This window comes from Oncorhynchus gorbuscha, unplaced genomic scaffold (genome assembly GCF_021184085.1).
Source record: "Oncorhynchus gorbuscha isolate QuinsamMale2020 ecotype Even-year unplaced genomic scaffold, OgorEven_v1.0 Un_scaffold_1474, whole genome shotgun sequence".
Classification (NCBI taxonomy): domain Eukaryota; kingdom Metazoa; phylum Chordata; class Actinopteri; order Salmoniformes; family Salmonidae; genus Oncorhynchus; species Oncorhynchus gorbuscha.
The window spans coordinates 100,724-120,000 of NW_025746244.1; the positions used below are offsets into that span (position 1 = coordinate 100,724).

At 47.3% G+C, this 19,277-nt stretch overlaps 1 protein-coding gene across 1 annotated transcript in view; it reads left to right on the forward strand.

Annotated features, from left to right (window-relative positions):
• Positions 1-7,118: 7,118 nt before the first annotated feature.
• tkfc (triokinase/FMN cyclase) overlaps positions 7,119-19,277 on the forward strand; it is a gene marked incomplete at its 3' end in the record, with an annotated part of 22,563 nt that continues 10,404 nt past the window's right edge. The window contains exons 1-8 of the mRNA XM_046337587.1: positions 7,119-7,551; positions 12,636-12,825; positions 13,291-13,583; positions 13,756-13,834; positions 14,101-14,190; positions 17,074-17,108; positions 18,124-18,208; positions 19,100-19,189. Of these exons, the coding sequence (XP_046193543.1) occupies positions 7,546-7,551; positions 12,636-12,825; positions 13,291-13,583; positions 13,756-13,834; positions 14,101-14,190; positions 17,074-17,108; positions 18,124-18,208; positions 19,100-19,189 (868 nt within the window). The remainder of the gene's footprint in view (positions 7,552-12,635; positions 12,826-13,290; positions 13,584-13,755; positions 13,835-14,100; positions 14,191-17,073; positions 17,109-18,123; positions 18,209-19,099; positions 19,190-19,277) is intronic.

Here is a 19,277-nt window from a genome sequence, read left to right on the forward strand (position 1 = left end):
ACCTCTCCTCTCTCCCCCATCCTCCACCTCTCCTCATCTTAACCCCCATCCTCCACCTCTCCTCTCTCCCCCATCCTCCACCTCTCCTCATCCTCCACCCCTCCTCTCTCCCCCATCCTCCACCTCTCCTCTCTCCCCCATCCTCCACCTCTCCTCTCTCCCCCATCCTCCACCACTCCTCTCTCCCCCATCCTCCACCACTCCTCTCTCCCCCTCTCTCCCCCATCCTCCACCTCTCCCCTCTCCTCTCTCCTCCGTCCTCCACCCCTCCTCTCTCCCCCATCCTCCACCTCACCTCATCATGTGTAAACATATTTTACTCCCTACTTTTCCCATCGGGGAAAGGCCCTGGTCTAAAGTAGTGCACTATATAGGGAATAGGGCTCTGGTCTAAAGTAGTACCACTATATAGGGAATAGGGCCCTGGTCTAAAGTAGTGCACTATATAGGGAATAGGGCCCTGGTCTAAAGTAGTGCACTAGATAGGGAATAGGGCCCTGGTCTAAAGTAGTGCACTATATAGGGAATAGGGCTCTGGTCTAAAGTAGTGCACTATATAGGGAATAGGGCTCTGGTCTAAAGTAGTGCACTATATAGGGAATAGGGCCCTGGTCTAAAGTAGTGCACTAGATAGGGAATAGGGCCCTGGTCTAAAGTAGTGCACTATATAGGGAATAGGGCCCTGGTCTAAAGTAGTGCACTATATATGGAATAGGGCCCTGGTCTAAAGTAGTGCACTAGATATAGGGATTAGGGCCCTGGTCTAAAGTAGTGCACTATGTAGGGAATAGGGAGCCATGGGGCCCTGGTCTAAAGTAGTGCACTAGATAGGGAATAGGGTGCAATAGGGCTCTGGTCTAAAGTAGTGCACTATATATTGAATAGGGTCCTATAGGGTTCTGGTCTAAAGTAGTACATTATATAGGGAATAGGGTTCTATAGGGTTCTGGTCTAAAGTAGTGCACTAGATAGGGAATAGGGAGCCAGTTGGGATGGAACCAGATCCTTCATTAGAGAAATTAAAACAATTATAGAGGAACAGACGTGGAAAGAGAAGAGGATTAAAGTAGTGGAAGATGAGGAGAGGGCGGGGCGGGGCGGGGCAGGGCGGTGTCAGTTATTGATCTATGCTATAATATTATATTATACTATATATATATATATATTATATTAATATTATACTATATATATATATATATATATATATATATATATATATATATATATTATATTAATATTATATTATACTATATATATATATATTATATTAATATTATATTATACTATATATATATATATAGTGAAATGCTGAATACAACAGGTGTAGTAGACCTTACAGGGAAATGCTGAATACAACAGGTGTAGTAGACCTCACAGGGAAATGCTGAATACAACAGGTGTAGTAGACCTTACAGGGAAATGCTGAATACAACAGGTGTAGTAGACCTCACAGTGAAATGCTGAATACAACAGGTGTAGTAGACCTTACAGGGAAATGCTGAATACAACAGGTGTAGTAGACCTCACAGTGAAATGCTGAATACAACAGGTGTAGTAGACCTTACAGTGAAATGCTGAATACAACAGGTGTAGTAGACCTTACAGTGAAATGCTGAATACAACAGGTGTAGTAGACCTCACAGTGAAATGCTGAATACAACAGGTGTAGTAGACCTCACAGTGAAATGCTGAATACAACAGGTGTAGTAGACCTCACAGTGAAATGCTGAATACAACAGGTGTAGTAGACCTTACAGGGAAATGCTGAATACAACAGGTGTAGTAGACCTCACAGTGAAATGCTGAATACAACAGGTGTAGTAGACCTTACAGGGAAATGCTGAATACAACAGGTGTAGTAGACCTCACAGTGAAATGCTGAATACAACAGGTGTAGTAGACCTTACAGTGAAATGCTGAATACAACAGGTGTAGTAGACCTTACAGTGAAATGCTGAATACAACAGGTGTAGTAGACCTCACAGTGAAATGCTGAATACAACAGGTGTAGTAGACCTCACAGTGAAATGCTGAATACAACAGGTGTAGTAGACCTCACAGTGAAATGCTGAATACAACAGGTGTAGTAGACCTGACAGTGAAATGTTGAATACAACAGGTGTAGTAGACCTCACAGTGAAATGCTGAATACAACAGGTGTAGTAGACCTTACAGTGAAATGCTGAATACAACAGGTGTAGTAGACCTTACAGTGAAATGCTGAATACAACAGGTATAGTAGACCTCACAGTGAAATGCTGAATACAACAGGTGTAGTAGACCTCACAGTGAAATGCTGAATACAACAGGTGTAGTAGACCTCACAGTGAAATGCTGAATACAACAGGTGTAGTAGACCTTACAGTGAAATGCTGAATACAACAGGTGTAGTAGACATTGCAGTGAAATGCTGAATACAACAGGTGTAGTAGACCTCACAGTGAAATGCTGAATACAACAGGTGTAGTAGACCTTACAGTGAAATGCTGAATACAACAGGTGTAGTAGACCTCACAGTGAAATGCTGAATACAACAGGTGTAGTAGACCTTACAGTGAAATGCTGAATACAACAGGTGTAGTAGACCTCACAGTGAAATGCTGAATACAACAGATGTAGTAGACCTGACAGTGAAATGCTAACTTACAAGCCCTTAACCAACTATCACTAACTAACAGCTCTAGGATCATATATTATTTCAGCCCTCTAATGGTTCAGTGTGAAATTAGGGTTAGATTATCTGATTTTAGATCTGTGGTTAGGTCATAGCTATACAGCTACTTTTATATGAAGCTTCAACTACAGCTACAGCTCTACCTCTGTGCTCTACTGACACCTATAGGAAAACAGGGATATTACACCAGAGAATACCTGAAAGACAATTAAGGTACTCTCTCAATTTAAGGGGCTTTATTGACATGGGAAACATATGTTTACATTGACAAAGCAAGTGAAATGAACAGTAAACATTACATAATGAACAGTAAACATTACAAAATGAACAGTAAACACTCAATGAATTTCCAAAAGAATAAAGACATTTCAGATGTCATATTATGTCTCTATACGGTGTTGTAACGATGTACAAATAGTTAAAGTACAAAAGGGAAAATAAACAAGCACAGGTACAAGGCAAGCTGGTACGAGGCAAGCCCGGGTACAAGGCAAGCTGGTATGAGGCCCGGGTACAAGGCAAGCTGGTACGAGGCAAGCCCGGGTACAAGGCAAGCTGGTACGAGGCCCGGGTACAAGGCAAGCTGGTACGAGGCAAGCTGGTAGGAGGCAAGCCTGGGTACGAGGCAAGCTGGTACGAGGCAAGCCTGGGTACGAGGCAAGCTGGTACGAGCTCCACTGATCCAATAAGCACATTAACAAGTCACATAATAAGTTGCATGGACTCACTCTGTGTGCAATAATGGCGTTTAACATGATTTTTGAATGACTCTCACCTCTGTAAACCACACATATAGATAATTGTAAGGTCCCTCGGTAAAGCAGTGAATTTCAAACACAGATTTAACCACAAAGACCAGGGAGGTTTTCCAAAGCCTCGCAAAAGGGCACCGATTGGTAGAAGAAAAATAAATAAAAGCAGACATTGAATATCCCTTTGAGCATGATGAAGTTAGTCACTACACTTTGGATGGTGTATCAATACACCCAGTCACTACAAAGATACAGGCGCCCTTCCTAACTCAAGTTGCCGGAGAGGAAGGAAACTGCACAGGGATTTCACCATGAGGCTAATGGTGACATTAAAAGAGTTAATAAACATTAAAAAATATATATTATCTTGGTCGAACAAAGGAAGTCTGTTCTTTCGACCAATCGATTGTTTAATATGTATGCACACATGACTGTAAGTCGCTTTGGATAAAAGCGTCTGCTAAATGGCATATTATTATTATTATTATATATTATTATTATTATTAAATACATATACGTGTTTTAATCAAATCAACGATAATAATAATATAATTTATAATCATAATAATAATATAATTTATAATCATAATAATAATATAATTTATAATCATAATAATAATATAATTTATAATCATAATAATAATATAATTTATAATCATAATAATAATATAATTTATAATCATAATAATAATATAATTTATAATCATAATAATAATATAATTTATAATCATAATATAATTTATAATCATAATAATAATATAATTTATAATCATAATAATAATATAATTTATAATCATGTCTTCGTATCTCAAAATCATTGTCATGTAGTTCATCTAAATGGAAATGATACAAACCTAAAAAGGTATCTTATATTATATATTATATTATATATTATATATATTAAAAAGGTATCTTATATTATATATTATATATTATATTATATATTATATTATATATTATATATATTAAAAAGGTATCTTATATTATATATTATATTATATATTATATTATATATTATATATATTAAAAAGGTATCTTATATTATATATTATATTATATATTATATATATTAAAAGGGTATCTTATATTATATATTATATATTATATTATATATATTAAAAAGGTATCTTATATTATATATTATATATTATATTATATATTATATATTATATTATATATTATATATATTAAAAAGGTATCTTATATTATATATTATATATTATATTATATATTATATATTATATTATATATTATATATATTAAAAAGGTATCTTATATTATATATTATATATTATATTATATATATTAAAAAGGTATCTTATATTATATATTATATTATATATATTAAAAAGGTATCTTATATTATATATTATATATTATATTATATATATTAAAAAGGTATCTTATATTATATATTATATATTATATTATATATATTAAAAAGGTATCTTATATTATATATTATATATTATATTATATATATTAAAAAGGTATCTTATATTATATATTATATATTATATTATATATATTAAAAAGGTATCTTATATTATATATTATATATTATATTATATATATTAAAAAGGTATCTTATATTATATATTATATTATATATATTAAAAAGGTATCTTATATTATATATTATATATTATATTATATATATTAAAAAGGTATCTTATATTATATATTATATTATATATTATATATATTAAAAAGGTATCTTATATTATATATTATATATTATATTATATATATTAAAAAGGTATCTTATATTATATATTATATATTATATTATATATATTAAAAAGGTATCTTATATTGCTGTTGCCAACTATGTAAAAATATCCTACATAAAGCCAACAAAGAAAAACATTGCAGCCTGCAGGTAGAAAATATCCTGACATTGGCAACACGTCTGCAACGAACTTGAAACATTCTATAAAACGATTGACTTGGGTCCGGGCTGAAGCTTGCAACATGGTATACAATATTAGCGGTCCTCAGAGTTGTCTCCATCCGGATAGACACAGCAGTAAAACATTTTTTTTTTTATCTAAGAAAGTCAGTTAAGAACACATTCTTATTTACAATGACGGCCTACCCCGGATAACGCAGCCACCCTTTGGGATTCTCAATCACGGCCGGATGTGATTCAGTCTGGATTCGAACCAGGGACTGTAGTGACGCTCCTCTTGCACCGAGATGCGTCCATGTGTGTGTGTTAACTATTTAACTGTACTAGAATGCTTAAAAAGGTCTCTAAAATTGTAAATATCGGTATCGGTTCTTTGGTAAGGAAATTATCGGAATCGGCCAAAAATGTAATATCGATGCATCACTAGTTATCTTGAATCGCTCATGAATTTAAAGAAATTGAGATATGACCAAGGACAAATTAAGATACTCCTAAAGAATGGATGAAGTGCAAAGCCTTCAGGAAATGACCAATCACCTAGCAGCATATAATTCCCCGAGGAAGTGCAATGGCCGCGGATCACAAGGCCAATTCAAACGGAATTACGCTTTGACTCAGTTTTTTCACTTTAAAATGTATGCCAATTTTTTTTTTTTAAATAACATTGATTTCAAAGTTTAACAAACCATACAACTATACACAGTGACAAGTCCAATAAAATATTTTACAAAAAAAAAAAATTTAGTAGAAGATGCAAACTTTGTTAATGGAATTACGATAATCATTTTTTTTTACGAGACCACGTTTTCAAAACTATATTAAAAAACGCCTCCCCTTGCATCACCTAAAAAAAACAACGCAGATCCTTTGTTTCCTTGCTCGTTACTTGCCCACGTTCCCTTGCTATATGTGTTTGGTTGCCATCTCATTGCAATAAAGGATTTATGCAAAACAAAAAGTGTTTGAGATAACTTGTATGACAATCAGAATGGTGACACGTGTCCATATTCGGACCAATCCAATAATGCACTAAACGAACATAAAGTTACATATTATAGGACCGTAAATGTGTTGCTTAATGAGAATCTGCTCTGGAAGACAAAACACCATCCAAACGTAAATCAATGATCCATATCGGTGATGGTTCTGGAAACGGTGAACCACTCCCAGTTTCTGTAATCTGTCCACTTTGACCTCGGACCGTGGCAGGTGTGCGTGGTCGTGATGGGAAGTTCGGCTCTTTTTACGGACTCGGATCTTTTCGACTCGCTCGGTCAAAATGAGGAATCGTTCGACTCTCCGGAGGTGCGGAGCCGGAGGAGCGTGTAGGACAGGTTATCAGTCCTGCTGTAAGGCTGGGAGTCATTGCGCAACGTTGCCTCTTAGCAGGTCAAACGAACGACTAAGATGAACGAGTGGCGATTCACGACTCTCGAGTCAGTAAAGAGACGCGTTGAAATAAAATGAATCGTTTTCGAAATGCACATCGGGGAGCCGTCACCGTTTGTCTTTACGGTATCCACTGCGCTGTTTCCGGCGCCACGTTTACGGCCATGTCGCATCAGTGTGTCGCAGGGCATGGGACAGATGTGTGTAATGTCGGGTTAGTTGGAATAGGTATTTTATATGTCCCTTTTTCCCCACGTTGTATCACAAAGTATAATCGTTTATATTATAGTCCAGTTGAGGGCGATAATGCGACTTATTGGTTGCCATCCGCAGGTTAAACCCCACCGAAGAAGAACTGCGCAGATATTTCACCGGATGTATAAATGTGAAGCATCCGTTTGGGGTTTCCACGGTAGTGAGAGGAAGCCCAGTGTCCGGCAGAGGGAGAAGATGGAACGATATGGATTTTGGCACATTTTCTCATCTGATCTCAACACCATGTTCTGTTCCAAAAAACTAGAATATGTTACGAACAGAGTGGAATACGTTTTGTACATTTTACCAGTTGCTAAAGTTTTTAAATAGTGTTGTTTAGAAGGAGTGCAAAGAGTAGGCGTTCCCTAACTGAAATATGCAAATATATGTGCTAGAACGCGCCAATAGAATCGCTCTGGCTCGGGCTTGGCTCTGCCCACAATGACTCATTTGTTCCTGTTTGAAACGAAAGGCTGTGATCTATCTTGGTCTAGTTATAAATATCTGTGTCACTGGCGTGAGGTTCAACGTGCAAAGCGTCAGAAGAAAACAACAGCTGAAGCATGAAGGTAAGATAACTGCAAGAAAACGATTAAATAAACATCTCTAAACCCAATGAAAACGTACACATGAACCGCCTGTTTCAATGCAAAGTCACGGAATGCTGTACATACTTTGTCTTGGGATGCTTTTGAACAGAATAGCCTGCAGAATGGCCGTTCGTGATTGCATGGCAGACACTGGTTCAAGCCAAGGAACAGAGTCCAGTTATTGGCCTTAGTGCAAAATGACAAATGTAGCTAACGAGAGGCTGAGGCCTTCGATCTTTGGCCTCTTGTTTTGTACAGTAACACATGATCTGGGTCAGTGTTGTAGTCTGCTACAGGGTCAGTCTGTTACAGGGTCAGTCTGCTACAGGGTCAGTCTGCTACAGGGTCAGTCTGCTACAGGGTCAGTCTGCTACATGGTCAGTCTGTTACAGGGTCAGTCTGTTACAGGGTCAGTCTGTTACAGGGTCAGTCTGTTACAGGGTCAGTCTGCTACAGGGTCAGTCTGCTACAGGGTCAGTCTGCTACGGGGTCAGTCTGCTACGGGGTCAGTCTGTTACAGGGTCAGTGTTGCAGTCTGCTACAGGGTCAGTCTGCTACAGGGTCAGTCTGCTACAGGGTCAGTCTGCTACAGGGTCAGTCTGCTACAGGGTCAGTGTTGTAGTCTGCTACAGGGTCAGTCTGCTACAGGGTCAGTCTGTTACAGGGTCAGTCTGTTACAGGGTCAGTGTTGTAGTCTGCTACAGGGTCAGTCTGCTACAGGGTCAGTCTGCTACAGGGTCAGTCTGCTACAGGGTCAGTGTTGTAGTCTGTTACAGGGTCAGTCTGTTACAGGGTCAGTCTGCTACAGGGTCAGTCTGCTACAGGGTCAGTCTGCTACAGGGTCAGTCTGCTACAGGGTCAGTCTGCTACAGGGTCAGTGTTGTAGTCTGCTACAGGGTCAGTCTGTTACAGTGTCAGTCTGTTACAGGGTCAGTCTGTTACAGGGTCAGTGTTGTAGTCTGTTACAGGGTCAGTCTGTTACAGGGTCAGTCTGTTACAGGGTCAGTCTGTTACAGGGTCAGTCTGCTACAGGGTCAGTCTGTTACAGGGTCAGTCTGTTACAGGGTCAGTGTTGTAGTCTGCTACAGGGTCAGTCTGCTACAGGGTCAGTCTGCTACAGGGTCAGTCTGCTACAGGGTCAGTCTGCTACAGGGTCAGTCTGCTACAGGGTCAGTCTGCTACAGGGTCAGTCTGTTACAGGGTCAGTCTGTTACAGGGTCAGTGTGTTACAGGGTCAGTGTGTTACAGGGTCAGTCTGTTACAGGGTCAGTGTTGTAGTCTGTTACAGGGTCAGTCTGTTACAGGGTCAGTCTGCTACAGGGTCAGTCTGTTACAGGGTCAGTGTTGTAGTCTGCTACAGGGTCAGTCTGTTACAGGGTCAGTCTGTTACAGGGTCAGTCTGTTACAGGGTCAGTGTTGTAGTCTGCTACAGGGTCAGTCTGCTACAGGGTCAGTCTGCTACAGGGTCAGTCTGCTACAGGGTCAGTGTTGTAGTCTGTTACAGGGTCAGTGTTGTTGTCTGCTACAGGGTCAGTCTGCTACAGGGTCAGTCTGCTACAGGGTCAGTCTGCTACATGGTCAGTCTGCTACATGGTCAGTCTGCTACATGGTCAGTCTGCTACATGGTCAGTCTGCTACATTGTCAGTCTGCCACAGGGTCAGTCTGCCACAGGGTCAGTCTGCTACAGGGCCAGTCTGCTACAGGGTCAGTCTGCTACAGGGTCAGTCTGCTACAGGGTCAGTGTTGTAGTCTGCTACAGGGTCAGTCTGCTACAGGGTCAGTCTGTTACAGGGTCAGTGTTGTAGTCTGCTACAGGGTCAGTCTGCTACAGGGTCAGTCTGCTACAGGGTCAGTCTGCTACAGGGTCAGTGTTGTAGTCTGTTACAGGGTCAGTCTGCTACAGGGTCAGTCTGCTACAGGGTCAGTCTGCTACAGGGTCAGTCTGCTACAGGGTCAGTCTGCTACAGGGTCAGTCTGCTACAGGGTCAGTGTTGTAGTCTGCTACAGGGTCAGTCTGTTACAGTGTCAGTCTGTTACAGGGTCAGTCTGTTACAGGGTCAGTGTTGTAGTCTGTTACAGGGTCAGTCTGTTACAGGGTCAGTCTGTTACAGGGTCAGTCTGTTACAGGGTCAGTCTGCTACAGGGTCAGTCTGTTACAGGGTCAGTCTGTTACAGGGTCAGTCTGTTACAGGGTCAGTGTTGTAGTCTGCTACAGGGTCAGTCTGCTACAGGGTCAGTCTGTTACAGGGTCAGTCTGTTACAGGGTCAGTCTGTTACAGGGTCAGTCTGTTACAGGGTCAGTGTTACAGGGTCAGTGTGTTACAGGGTCAGTCTGTTACAGGGTCAGTGTTGTAGTCTGTTACAGGGTCAGTCTGTTACAGGGTCAGTCTGTTACAGGGTCAGTCTGCTACAGGGTCAGTCTGTTACAGGGTCAGTGTTGTAGTCTGCTACAGGGTCAGTCTGTTACAGGGTCAGTCTGTTACAGGGTCAGTCTGTTACAGGGTCAGTGTTGTAGTCTGCTACAGGGTCAGTCTGCTACAGGGTCAGTCTGCTACAGGGTCAGTGTTGTAGTCTGTTACAGGGTCAGTGTTGTTGTCTGCTACAGGGTCAGTCTGCTACAGGGTCAGTCTGCTACAGGGTCAGTCTGCTACAGGGTCAGTCTGCTACAGGGTCAGTCTGCTACAGGGTCAGTCTGCTACAGGGTCAGTCTGCCACAGGGTCAGTCTGCTACAGGGTCAGTCTGCTACAGGGTCAGTCTGCTACAGGGTCAGTCTTGTAGTCTGTTACAGGGTCAGTGTTGTTGTCTGCTACAGGGTCAGTCTGCTACAGGGTCAGTCTGCTACAGGGTCAGTCTGTTACAGGGTCAGTCTGTTACAGGGTCAGTGTTGTTGTCTGTTACAGGGTCTGTCTGTTACAGGGTCTGTCTGTTACAGGGTCTGTCTGTTACAGGGTCTGTCTGTTACAGGGTCTGTCTGTTACAGGGTCTGTCTGCTACAGGGTCTGTCTGCTACAGGGTCAGTCTGTTACAGGGTCAGTGTTGTAGTCTGCTACAGGGTCAGTCTGCTACAGGGTCAGTCTGCTACAGGGTCAGTCTGCTACAGGGTCAGTCTGCTACATGGTCAGTCTGCTACATGGTCAGTCTGCTACATGGTCAGTCTGCTACAGGGTCAGTCTGTTACAGGGTCAGTGTACCATCAAATCAAAATCAAATCAAATGTTATTTGTCACATACACATGGTTAGCAGATGTTAATGCGAGTGTAGCGAAATGCTTGTGCTTCTAGTTCCGACAATGCAGTGATAACCAACAAGTAATCTAGCTAACAATTCCAAAACTACTGTCTTATACACAGTGTAAGGGGATAAAGAATATGTACATAAGGATATATGAATGAGTGATGGTACAGAGCGGCATGGGCAAGATGCAGTAGATGATATAGAGTACAGTATATTCATATGAGATGAATAATGTAGGGTATGTAAACATTATATTAGGTAGCATTGTTAAAAGTGGCTAGTGATATATTTTACATCATTTCCCATCAATTCCCATTATTAAAGTGGCTGGAGTTGAGTCAGTGTGTTGGCAGCAGCCACTCAATGTTAGTGGTGGCTGTTTAACAGTCTGATGGCCTTGAGATAGAAGCTGTTTTTCAGTCTCTCGGTCCCAGCTTTGATGCACCTGTACTGACCTCGCCTTCTGGATGATAGCGGGGTGAACAGGCAGTGGCTCGGGTGGTTGTTGTCCTTGATGATCTTTATGGCCTTCCTGTGACATCGGGTGGTGTAGGTGTCCTGGAGGGCAGGTAGTCTGCCCCCGGTGATGCGTTGTGCAGACCTCACTACCCTCTGGAGAGCCTTACGGTTGTGGGCGGAGCAGTTGCCGTACCAGGCGGTGGTACAGCCCGACAGGATGCTCTCGATTGTGCATCTGTAGAAGTTTGAGTGCTTTTGGTGACAAGCAGAATTTCTGCTGCGCCTTCTTCACGATGCTGTCTGTGTGGGTGGACCAATTCAGTTTGTCTGTGATGTGTACGCCGAGGAACTTAAAACTTACTACCCTCTCCACTACTTTTCCATTGATGTGGATAGGGGGTGTTCCTTCTGCTGTTTCCTGAAGTCCACAATCATCTCCTTAGTTTTGTTGACGTTGAGTGTGAGGTTATTTTCCTGACACCACACTCCGAGGGCCCTCACCTCCTCCCTGTAGGCAGTCTCGTCGTTGTTGGTAATCAAGCCTACCACTGATGTGTCGTCCGCAAACTTGATGATTGAGTTGGAGGCGTGCGTGGCCACGCAGTCGTGGGTGAACAGGGAGTACAGGAGAGGGCTCAGAACGCACCCTTGTGGGGCCCCAGTGTTGAGGATCAGCGGGGTGGAAATGTTGTTGCCTACCCTCAACACCGGGGCGGCCCGTCAGGAAGTCCAGTACCCAGTTGCACAGGGCGGGGTCGAGACCCAGGGTCTCGAGCTTGATGACGAGTTTGGAGGGCACTATGGTGTTAAATGTCGAGCTGTAGTCGATGAACAGCATTCTCACATAGGTATTCCTCTTGTCCAGATGGGTTAGGGCAGTGTGCAGTGTGGTTGAGATTGCATCGTCTGTGGACCTATTTGGGCGGTAGGGGCTGGGGATGCCGTCTGGGCCTGCAGCCTTGCGAGGTTGACACGTTTAAATGTTTTCCTCACGTCGGCTGCAGTGAAGGAGAGTCCGCATGTTTTAGTTGCGGGCAGTGTCACTTGCACTGTATTGTCCTCAAAGCGGGCAAAAAAGTTATTTAGTCTGCCTGGGAGCAAGACATCCTGGTCCGTGACTGGGCTGGGTTTCTTCTTGTAGTCCGTGATTGACTGTAGACCCTGCCACATGCCTCTTGTGTCTGAGCCGTTGAATTGAGATTCTACTTTGTCTCTGTACTGACGCTTAGCTTGTTTGATTGCCTTGCGGAGGAATAGTTACACTGTTTGTATTATACCATGTAGCCTAGTCTCTGTAGGTCTATATATCAGATACTTACAGGCTTTGGGCCTTATGTCTCTCCTCTCCTACGTCTCTCCTTTCCCAGCCCCAACAGAAGTTGTTAAACTCAGTAGACCGCTGTGTAGACGAGGCCCTGGAAGGCATTGTCTCTAGCTCTGGATGTCTCTCTCTGCTGAGGGGCCACAGGGTGGTGGTCAGGGCTGATCTGGAGGTCCTCAGGGGACGAGTGGCCCTGCTGTCTGGAGGGGGGTCTGGACACGAGCCAGCACACGCAGGTAGGACACTCGTTTACCTGTATAGACACATTCAGACACCAACGTTGTAAATCCAGGGGACTGGGACTCGAAGTCCAGCGACTGTCAACCCTCTTGATGAGGTCTCTAGGTGTTGGTTTGTATGCACACACACACAGTCCCTCTCTGCTGAGGGGACACAGGGTGGTGGTCAGGCCTGGAGGTCCTCAGGGGACGAGTGGCCCTGCTCTCTAGAGGGGTGCCTGGGCACGAGCCAACACAGACAAGTACTCTCTGTCTCTGATCTCCCACCCCCCTCTCTCCCCGTTTCTCCCTACCCTACCCCCTCTCTCTCCCCCTCTCTCTCTCCCCCTCTCTCTCTCTCCCCCTCTCTCTCTGTCTCTCTCTGATCCCCTACCCCTCTCTCCCCGTCTCTCCCTCCCCTTCTCCCTCTCTCCCCCTCTCTCTTCCCGTCTCTCCCTCCCCTTCTCCCTCTCTCCCCCCCAGGGTACATAGGTAGCGGTATGCTATCAGCAGTGGTTGCAGGTGGTGTCTTTGCCTCCCCTCCCCCGGCCAGTGTTCTAGCGGCCATTTTGTGTCTAAGTGACGCGGGGGTGTCGGGAGTTCTACTCATCGTTAAGAACTACACCGGCGACCGCCTCAACTTCGGCCTCGCTGCGGAACAGGCCCGTAACCGCGGCGTCGCAGTCGAAATGGTGATTGTCGCCGACGACTGTGCTTTTGATCAACCCAGTAAGGCCGGGAGGAGGGGCCTGTGTGGGACGGTGTTCGTTCACAAGGTAATGGATCAGTGTTTCATCTTTTTTTGACCGCGTGTTACAAATGACAGAAGTATAGCGTTTTTATGTTTTAGATGTATAGGATTTTTAACCCCGATCGATCATCTAGGACTGTTTTGATGTTAACACGTCGTGTGAAAGAAAGTCATTGATCTCTTTTCCTCTCGCTCAGCTTGCTGGGGCTCTGGCTGAAGAAGGTTGTCCATTGGACGAGATCGTCTCCAAGGTGACAGAGGCAGTGAAGGGCATTGGTGAGATAGACACACACACACACTCACAACCGTTTCAGCCAGTCAGCTTTTCTCTTATCTGTACCTGTCAGTTTACACTCCTCTAGTATTCTCAGAGATTGTGTGTTTCTACTGTAGGTACTCTGGGGGTCAGTAGTATTCTCAGAGATTGTGTGTTTCTACTGTAGGTACTCTGGGGGTCAGTAGTATTCTCAGAGATTGTGTGTTTCTACTGTAGGTACTCTGGGGTCAGTAGTATTCTCAGAGATTGTGTGTTTCTACTGTAGGTACTCTGGGGGTCAGCTTGTCTCCCTGCAGTGTTCCAGGCTGTCTGCCTTCCTTTGACCTGCCTGCTGGAGAGATGGAGCTGGGACTGGGTGAGAGAGGGAGGGAGAGAGCTGGGACTGGGTGAGGGAGGGAGGGAGAGAGCTCGGACTGGGTGAGAGAGGGAGGGAGAGAGCTCGGACTGGGTGAGAGGGGGAAGGAGAGAGCTCGGACTGGGTGAGAGGGGAGGGAGAGAGCTCTGACTGGGTGAGAGGGGGAGGGAGAGAGCTCGGACTGGGTGAGAGGGGAGGGAGAGAGCTCGGACTGGGTGAGAGGGGAGGGGAGAGAGCTCGGACTGGGTGAGAGGGGAGGGAGAGAGCTCGGACTGGGTGAGGGGAGGGAGAGAGCTCGGACTGGGTGAGGGGGGCGGGAGGGAAGGAGGGAGAGAGCTGGGACTGGGTGAGGGGGAGGGAGAGAGCTGGGACTGGGTGAGGGGAGGGAGAGAGCTGGGACTGGGGGGAGGGAGAGAGCTGGGACTGGGGGGAGGGAGAGCTGGGACTGGGGGGAGGGAGAGCTCGGACTGGGGGAGGGAGAGAGCTCGGACTGGGGGAGGGAGAGAGCTCGGACTGGGGGAGGGAGAGAGCTCGGACTGGGGGGAGGGAGAGAGCTCGGACTGGGGGAGGGAGAGAGCTCGGACTGGGGGGGAGGAGAGAGCTCGGACTGGGGGGAGGGAGAGAGCTCGGACTGGGGGAGGGAGAGCTCGGACTGGGGGGAGGGAGAGAGCTCGGACTGGGGGGGAGAGGGCTCGGACTGGGGGGGAGGGAGAGGGCTCGGACTGGGGGGGAGGGAGAGGGCTCGGACTGGGGGGAGGGAGAGGGCTCGGACTGGGGGAGGGAGAGGGCTCGGACTGGGGGGGAGGGAGAGGGCTCGGACTGGGGGGAGGGAGAGAGCTCGGATTGGGGGGAGGGAGAGAGCTCGGACTGGGGGGAGGGAGAGAGCTGGGACTGGGGGGAGGGGAGAGCTGGGACTGGGGGAGGGAGAGAGCTGGGACTGGGGGAGGGAGAGAGCTGGGACTGGGGGGGGGAGGGAGAGAGCTGGGACTGGGTGAGGGGGGCGGGAGGGAAGGAGGGAGAGAGCTGGGACTGGGCGAGAGGGGAGGGAGAGAGCTGGGACTGGGTGAGAGGGGGAGGGAGAGAGCTGGGACTGGGTGAGAGGGGGAGGGAGAGAGCTGGGACTGGGTGAGAGGGGAGGGAGAGAGCTGGGACTGGGTGAGAGGGGGAGGGAGAGAGCTCGGACTGGGTGAGAGGGGAGGGAGAGAGCTCGGACTGGGTGAGAGGGGAGGGAGAGAGCTCTGACTGGGTGAGAGGGGGAGGGAGAGAGCTCTGACTGGGTGAGAGGGGAGGGAGAGAGCTCGGACTGGGTGAGAGGGGGAGGGAGAGAGCTCGGACTGGGTGAGAGGGGGAGGGAGAGAGCTCGGACTGGGTGAGAGGGGGAGGGAGAGAGCTCGGACTGGGTGAGGGGGAGGGAGAGAGCTCGGACTGGGTGAGGGGGCGGGAGGGAAGGAGGGAGAGAGCTGGGACTGGGTGGGGGAGGGAGAGAGCTGGGACTGGGGGGAGGGAGAGAGCTCGGACTGGGGGAGGGAGAGAGCTCGGACTGGGGGGGAGCTCGGACTGGGGGGGAGGGAGAGAGCTCGGACTGGGGGGAGGGAGAGAGCTCGGGGGGAGGGAGAGAGCTCGGACTGGGGGGAGGGAGAGAGCTCGGACTGGGGGAGGGAGAGAGCTCGGACTGGGGGAGGGAGAGAGCTCGGACTGGGGGGAGGGAGAGGGCTCGGACTGGGGGAGGGAGAGGGCTCGGACTGGGGGGAGGGAGAGGGCTCGGACTGGGGGGAGGGAGAGGGCTCGGACTGGGGGAGGGAGAGGGCTCGGACTGGGGGGAGGGAGAGGGCTCGGACTGGGGGGATGGAGAGGGCTCGGACTGGGGGGAGGGAGAGGGCTCGGATTGGGGGAGGGAGAGAGCTGGGACTGGGGGAGGGAGAGAGCTGGGACTGGGGGGGGAGGGAGAGAGCTGGGACTGGGGGAGGGAGAGAGCTGGGACTGGGGGGAGGGGAGGGAGAGAGCTGGGACTGGGTGAGGGGGGCGGGAGGGAAGGAGGGAGAGAGCTGGGACTGGGCGAGAGGGGGAGGGAGAGAGCTGGGACTGGGTGAGAGGGGAGGGAGAGAGCTGGGACTGGGTGAGAGGGGGAGGGAGAGAGCTGGGACTGGGTGAGAGGGGAGGGAGAGAGCTGGGACTGGGTGAGAGGGGGAGGAGAGAGCTGGGACTGGGTGAGAGGGGAGGGAGAGAGCTGGGACTGGGTGAGGGGGGCGGGAGGGAAGGAGGGAGAGAGCTGGGACTGGGCGAGAGGGGGGAGGGAGAGGGCTGGGACTGGGTGAGGGGGGGCGGGAGAGAGCTGGGACAGGGTGAGAGGGGGAGGGAGAGAGCTGGGACTGGGTGAGAGAGGGGGAGGGAGAGAGCTGGGACTGGGTGAGGGGGCGGGAGGGAAGGAGGGAGAGAGCTGGGACTGGGCGAGAGGGAGAGGGCTGGGACTGGGTGAGGGGGCGGGAGGGAAGGAGGGAGCTGGGACTGGGTGAGAGGGATGGAGGAAGAGCTGGAGCTGGGACTGGGTGGGTGAGGAGGGAGAGATGGAGCTGGGACTGGGTGAGGGAGGGAGTTGGGACTGGGTGAGAGCTGGAACTGGGTGAGAGAGGGAGGGAGAGATGGAGCTGGGACTGGGTGAGAGAGGGAGGGAGAGATGGAGCTGGGACTGGGTGAGAGGGAGTGAGGGAGGGAGGGAGAGATGGAGCTGGGACTAGGTGAGAGAGGGAGGGAGGGGAGATGGAGCTGGGACTAGGTGAGAGAGGGAGGGAGGGGGACTGGATAAATTCCATGTTTGGAATCGATAACTTCTATGGGGGGAGAAAGAGCAGTTAGTAATTTAGATCATGTTGTTTTTCTCCTCAGGTATCCATGGTGAGCCTGGCATTAAGAGGTCACAGGTCAGTGTAATAGTTAGGTTACAGTGTTGGCATTAAGAGGTCACAGGTCAGTGTAATAGTTAGGTTCCAAATGGCCCTCAATCTGGTCAAAAGTAGTGCACTGTTCTATTTACCCTCTATTCACCCTCTATTCAACCTCTATTCAACCTCTATTCACCCTCTATTCACCCTCTATTCACCCTCTATTCACCCTCTATTCACCCTCTATTCACCCTCTATTCACCCTCTATTCAACCTCTATTCAACCTCTATTCAACCCTTATTTAACCTCTATTCAACCCTTATTCAACCTCTATTCAACCTCTATTCAACCTCTATTCAACCTCTATTCAACCTCTATTCAACCCGTATTCAACCCGTATTCAACCCGTATTCAACCCGTATTCAACCTCTATTCAACCTCTATTCAACCTCTATTCAACCTCTATTCAACCTCTATTCAACCCTTATTCAACCTCTATTCACCCTCTATTCACCCTCTATTCACCCTCTATTCACCCTCTATTCAACCTCTATTCAACCTCTATTCAACCTTTATTCAACCTCTATTCAACCCTTATTCAACCTCTATTCAACCCTTATTCAACCTCTATTCAACCTCTATTTAACCTCTATTCAACCCTTATTCAACCTCTATTCAAACTCTATTCAACCCTTATTTCACCTCTATTGAACCCTTATTTCACCTCTATTCAACCCTTATTCAACCCTTATTCAACCCTTATTCAACCCTTATTCAACCCTTATTTCACCTCTATTGAACCCTTATTTCACCTCTATTCAACCCTTATTCAACCCTTATTTCACCTCTATTCAACCCTTATTCAACCCTTATTTCACTTCTATTGAACCCTTATTTCACCTCTATTCAACCCTTATTTAACTAGGGCAACTCAGTTTAGAACGTATTCCTATTTTCAATGACGGCCAAACCCGTGTGACGCTGCTCTATCAGTGTGTCGTATTTCATTGGGGCCTGAGACGTTGTTGGTTTGCCATGATGGATCTATTTCAGGTGACCTCGGCGGATGAGGTGGTGAAGACCATGGTAGACCATATGACCAACCCTGCCAGCCAATCACATCTGTCTCTGAAGTCAGGTACAAGGACCACCCCATTTAATCAGTGCAAAGTTCAACCGTGTCCCCCCCTCCTTTAAACCGTGTCCCCCCCCCCTCCTTTAAACCGTGTCCCCCCTCCTTTAAACCGTGTCCCCCCTCCTTTAAACCGTGTCCCCCCTCCTTTAAACCGTGTCCCCCTCCTTTAAACCGTGTCCCCCCCCTCCTTTAAACCGTGTCCCCCCCTCCTTTAAACCGTGTCCCCCCTCCTTTAAACCGTGTCCCCCCTCCTTTAAACCGTGTCCCCCCTCCTTTAAACCGTGTCCCCCCCTCCTTTAAACCGTGTCCCCCCTCCTTTAAACCGTGTCCCCCCCCCCCCCCCTCCTTTAAACCGTGTCCCCCCCCTTTAAACCGTGTCCCCCCCTCCTTTAAACCGTGTCCCCCCTCCTTTAAACCGTGTCCCCCCTCCTTTAAACCGTACCCCCCCCCCCCCTCCTTTAAACCGTGCCCCCCCTCCTTTAAACCGTGTCCCCCCCCTCCTTTAAACCGTGTCCCCCCTCCTTTAAACCGTGTCCCCCCTCCTTTAAACCGTGTCCCCCCCCCTCCTTTAAACCGTGTCCCCCCCCTCCTTTAAACCGTGTCCCCCCCTCCTTTAAACCGTGCCCCCCCCTCCTTTAAACCGTGCCCCCCCCCCCCTCCTTTAAACAGTGCCCCCCTCCTTTAAACAGTGTCCCCCCCCTCCTTTAAACAGTGTCCCCCTCCTCCTTTAAACAGTGTCCCCCCTCCTCCTTTAAACCGTGTCCCCCCTCCTCCTTTAAACCGTGCCCCCCCCTCCCTCCTTTAAACCGTGCCCCCTCCTCCTTTAAACCGTGTCTCCCCCTCCTACCTCGTCCTCCTAACCGTGTCCAGTCTCTCTCTCTCTCTCTGGTACAGGTGACAGTGTGGTTCTGTGTGTCAACAACCTTGGAGCTCTGTCTTGTCTAGAGATATCTGTTGTTACTAGATCTGCTATACGCTACCTGGGTAAGACTCATGGCTCATTGCTTAACTGTTATCGTGAATAACAATGTATAATATTGTATTTTATTGCTTTATGAAAAGCTAATTGTTA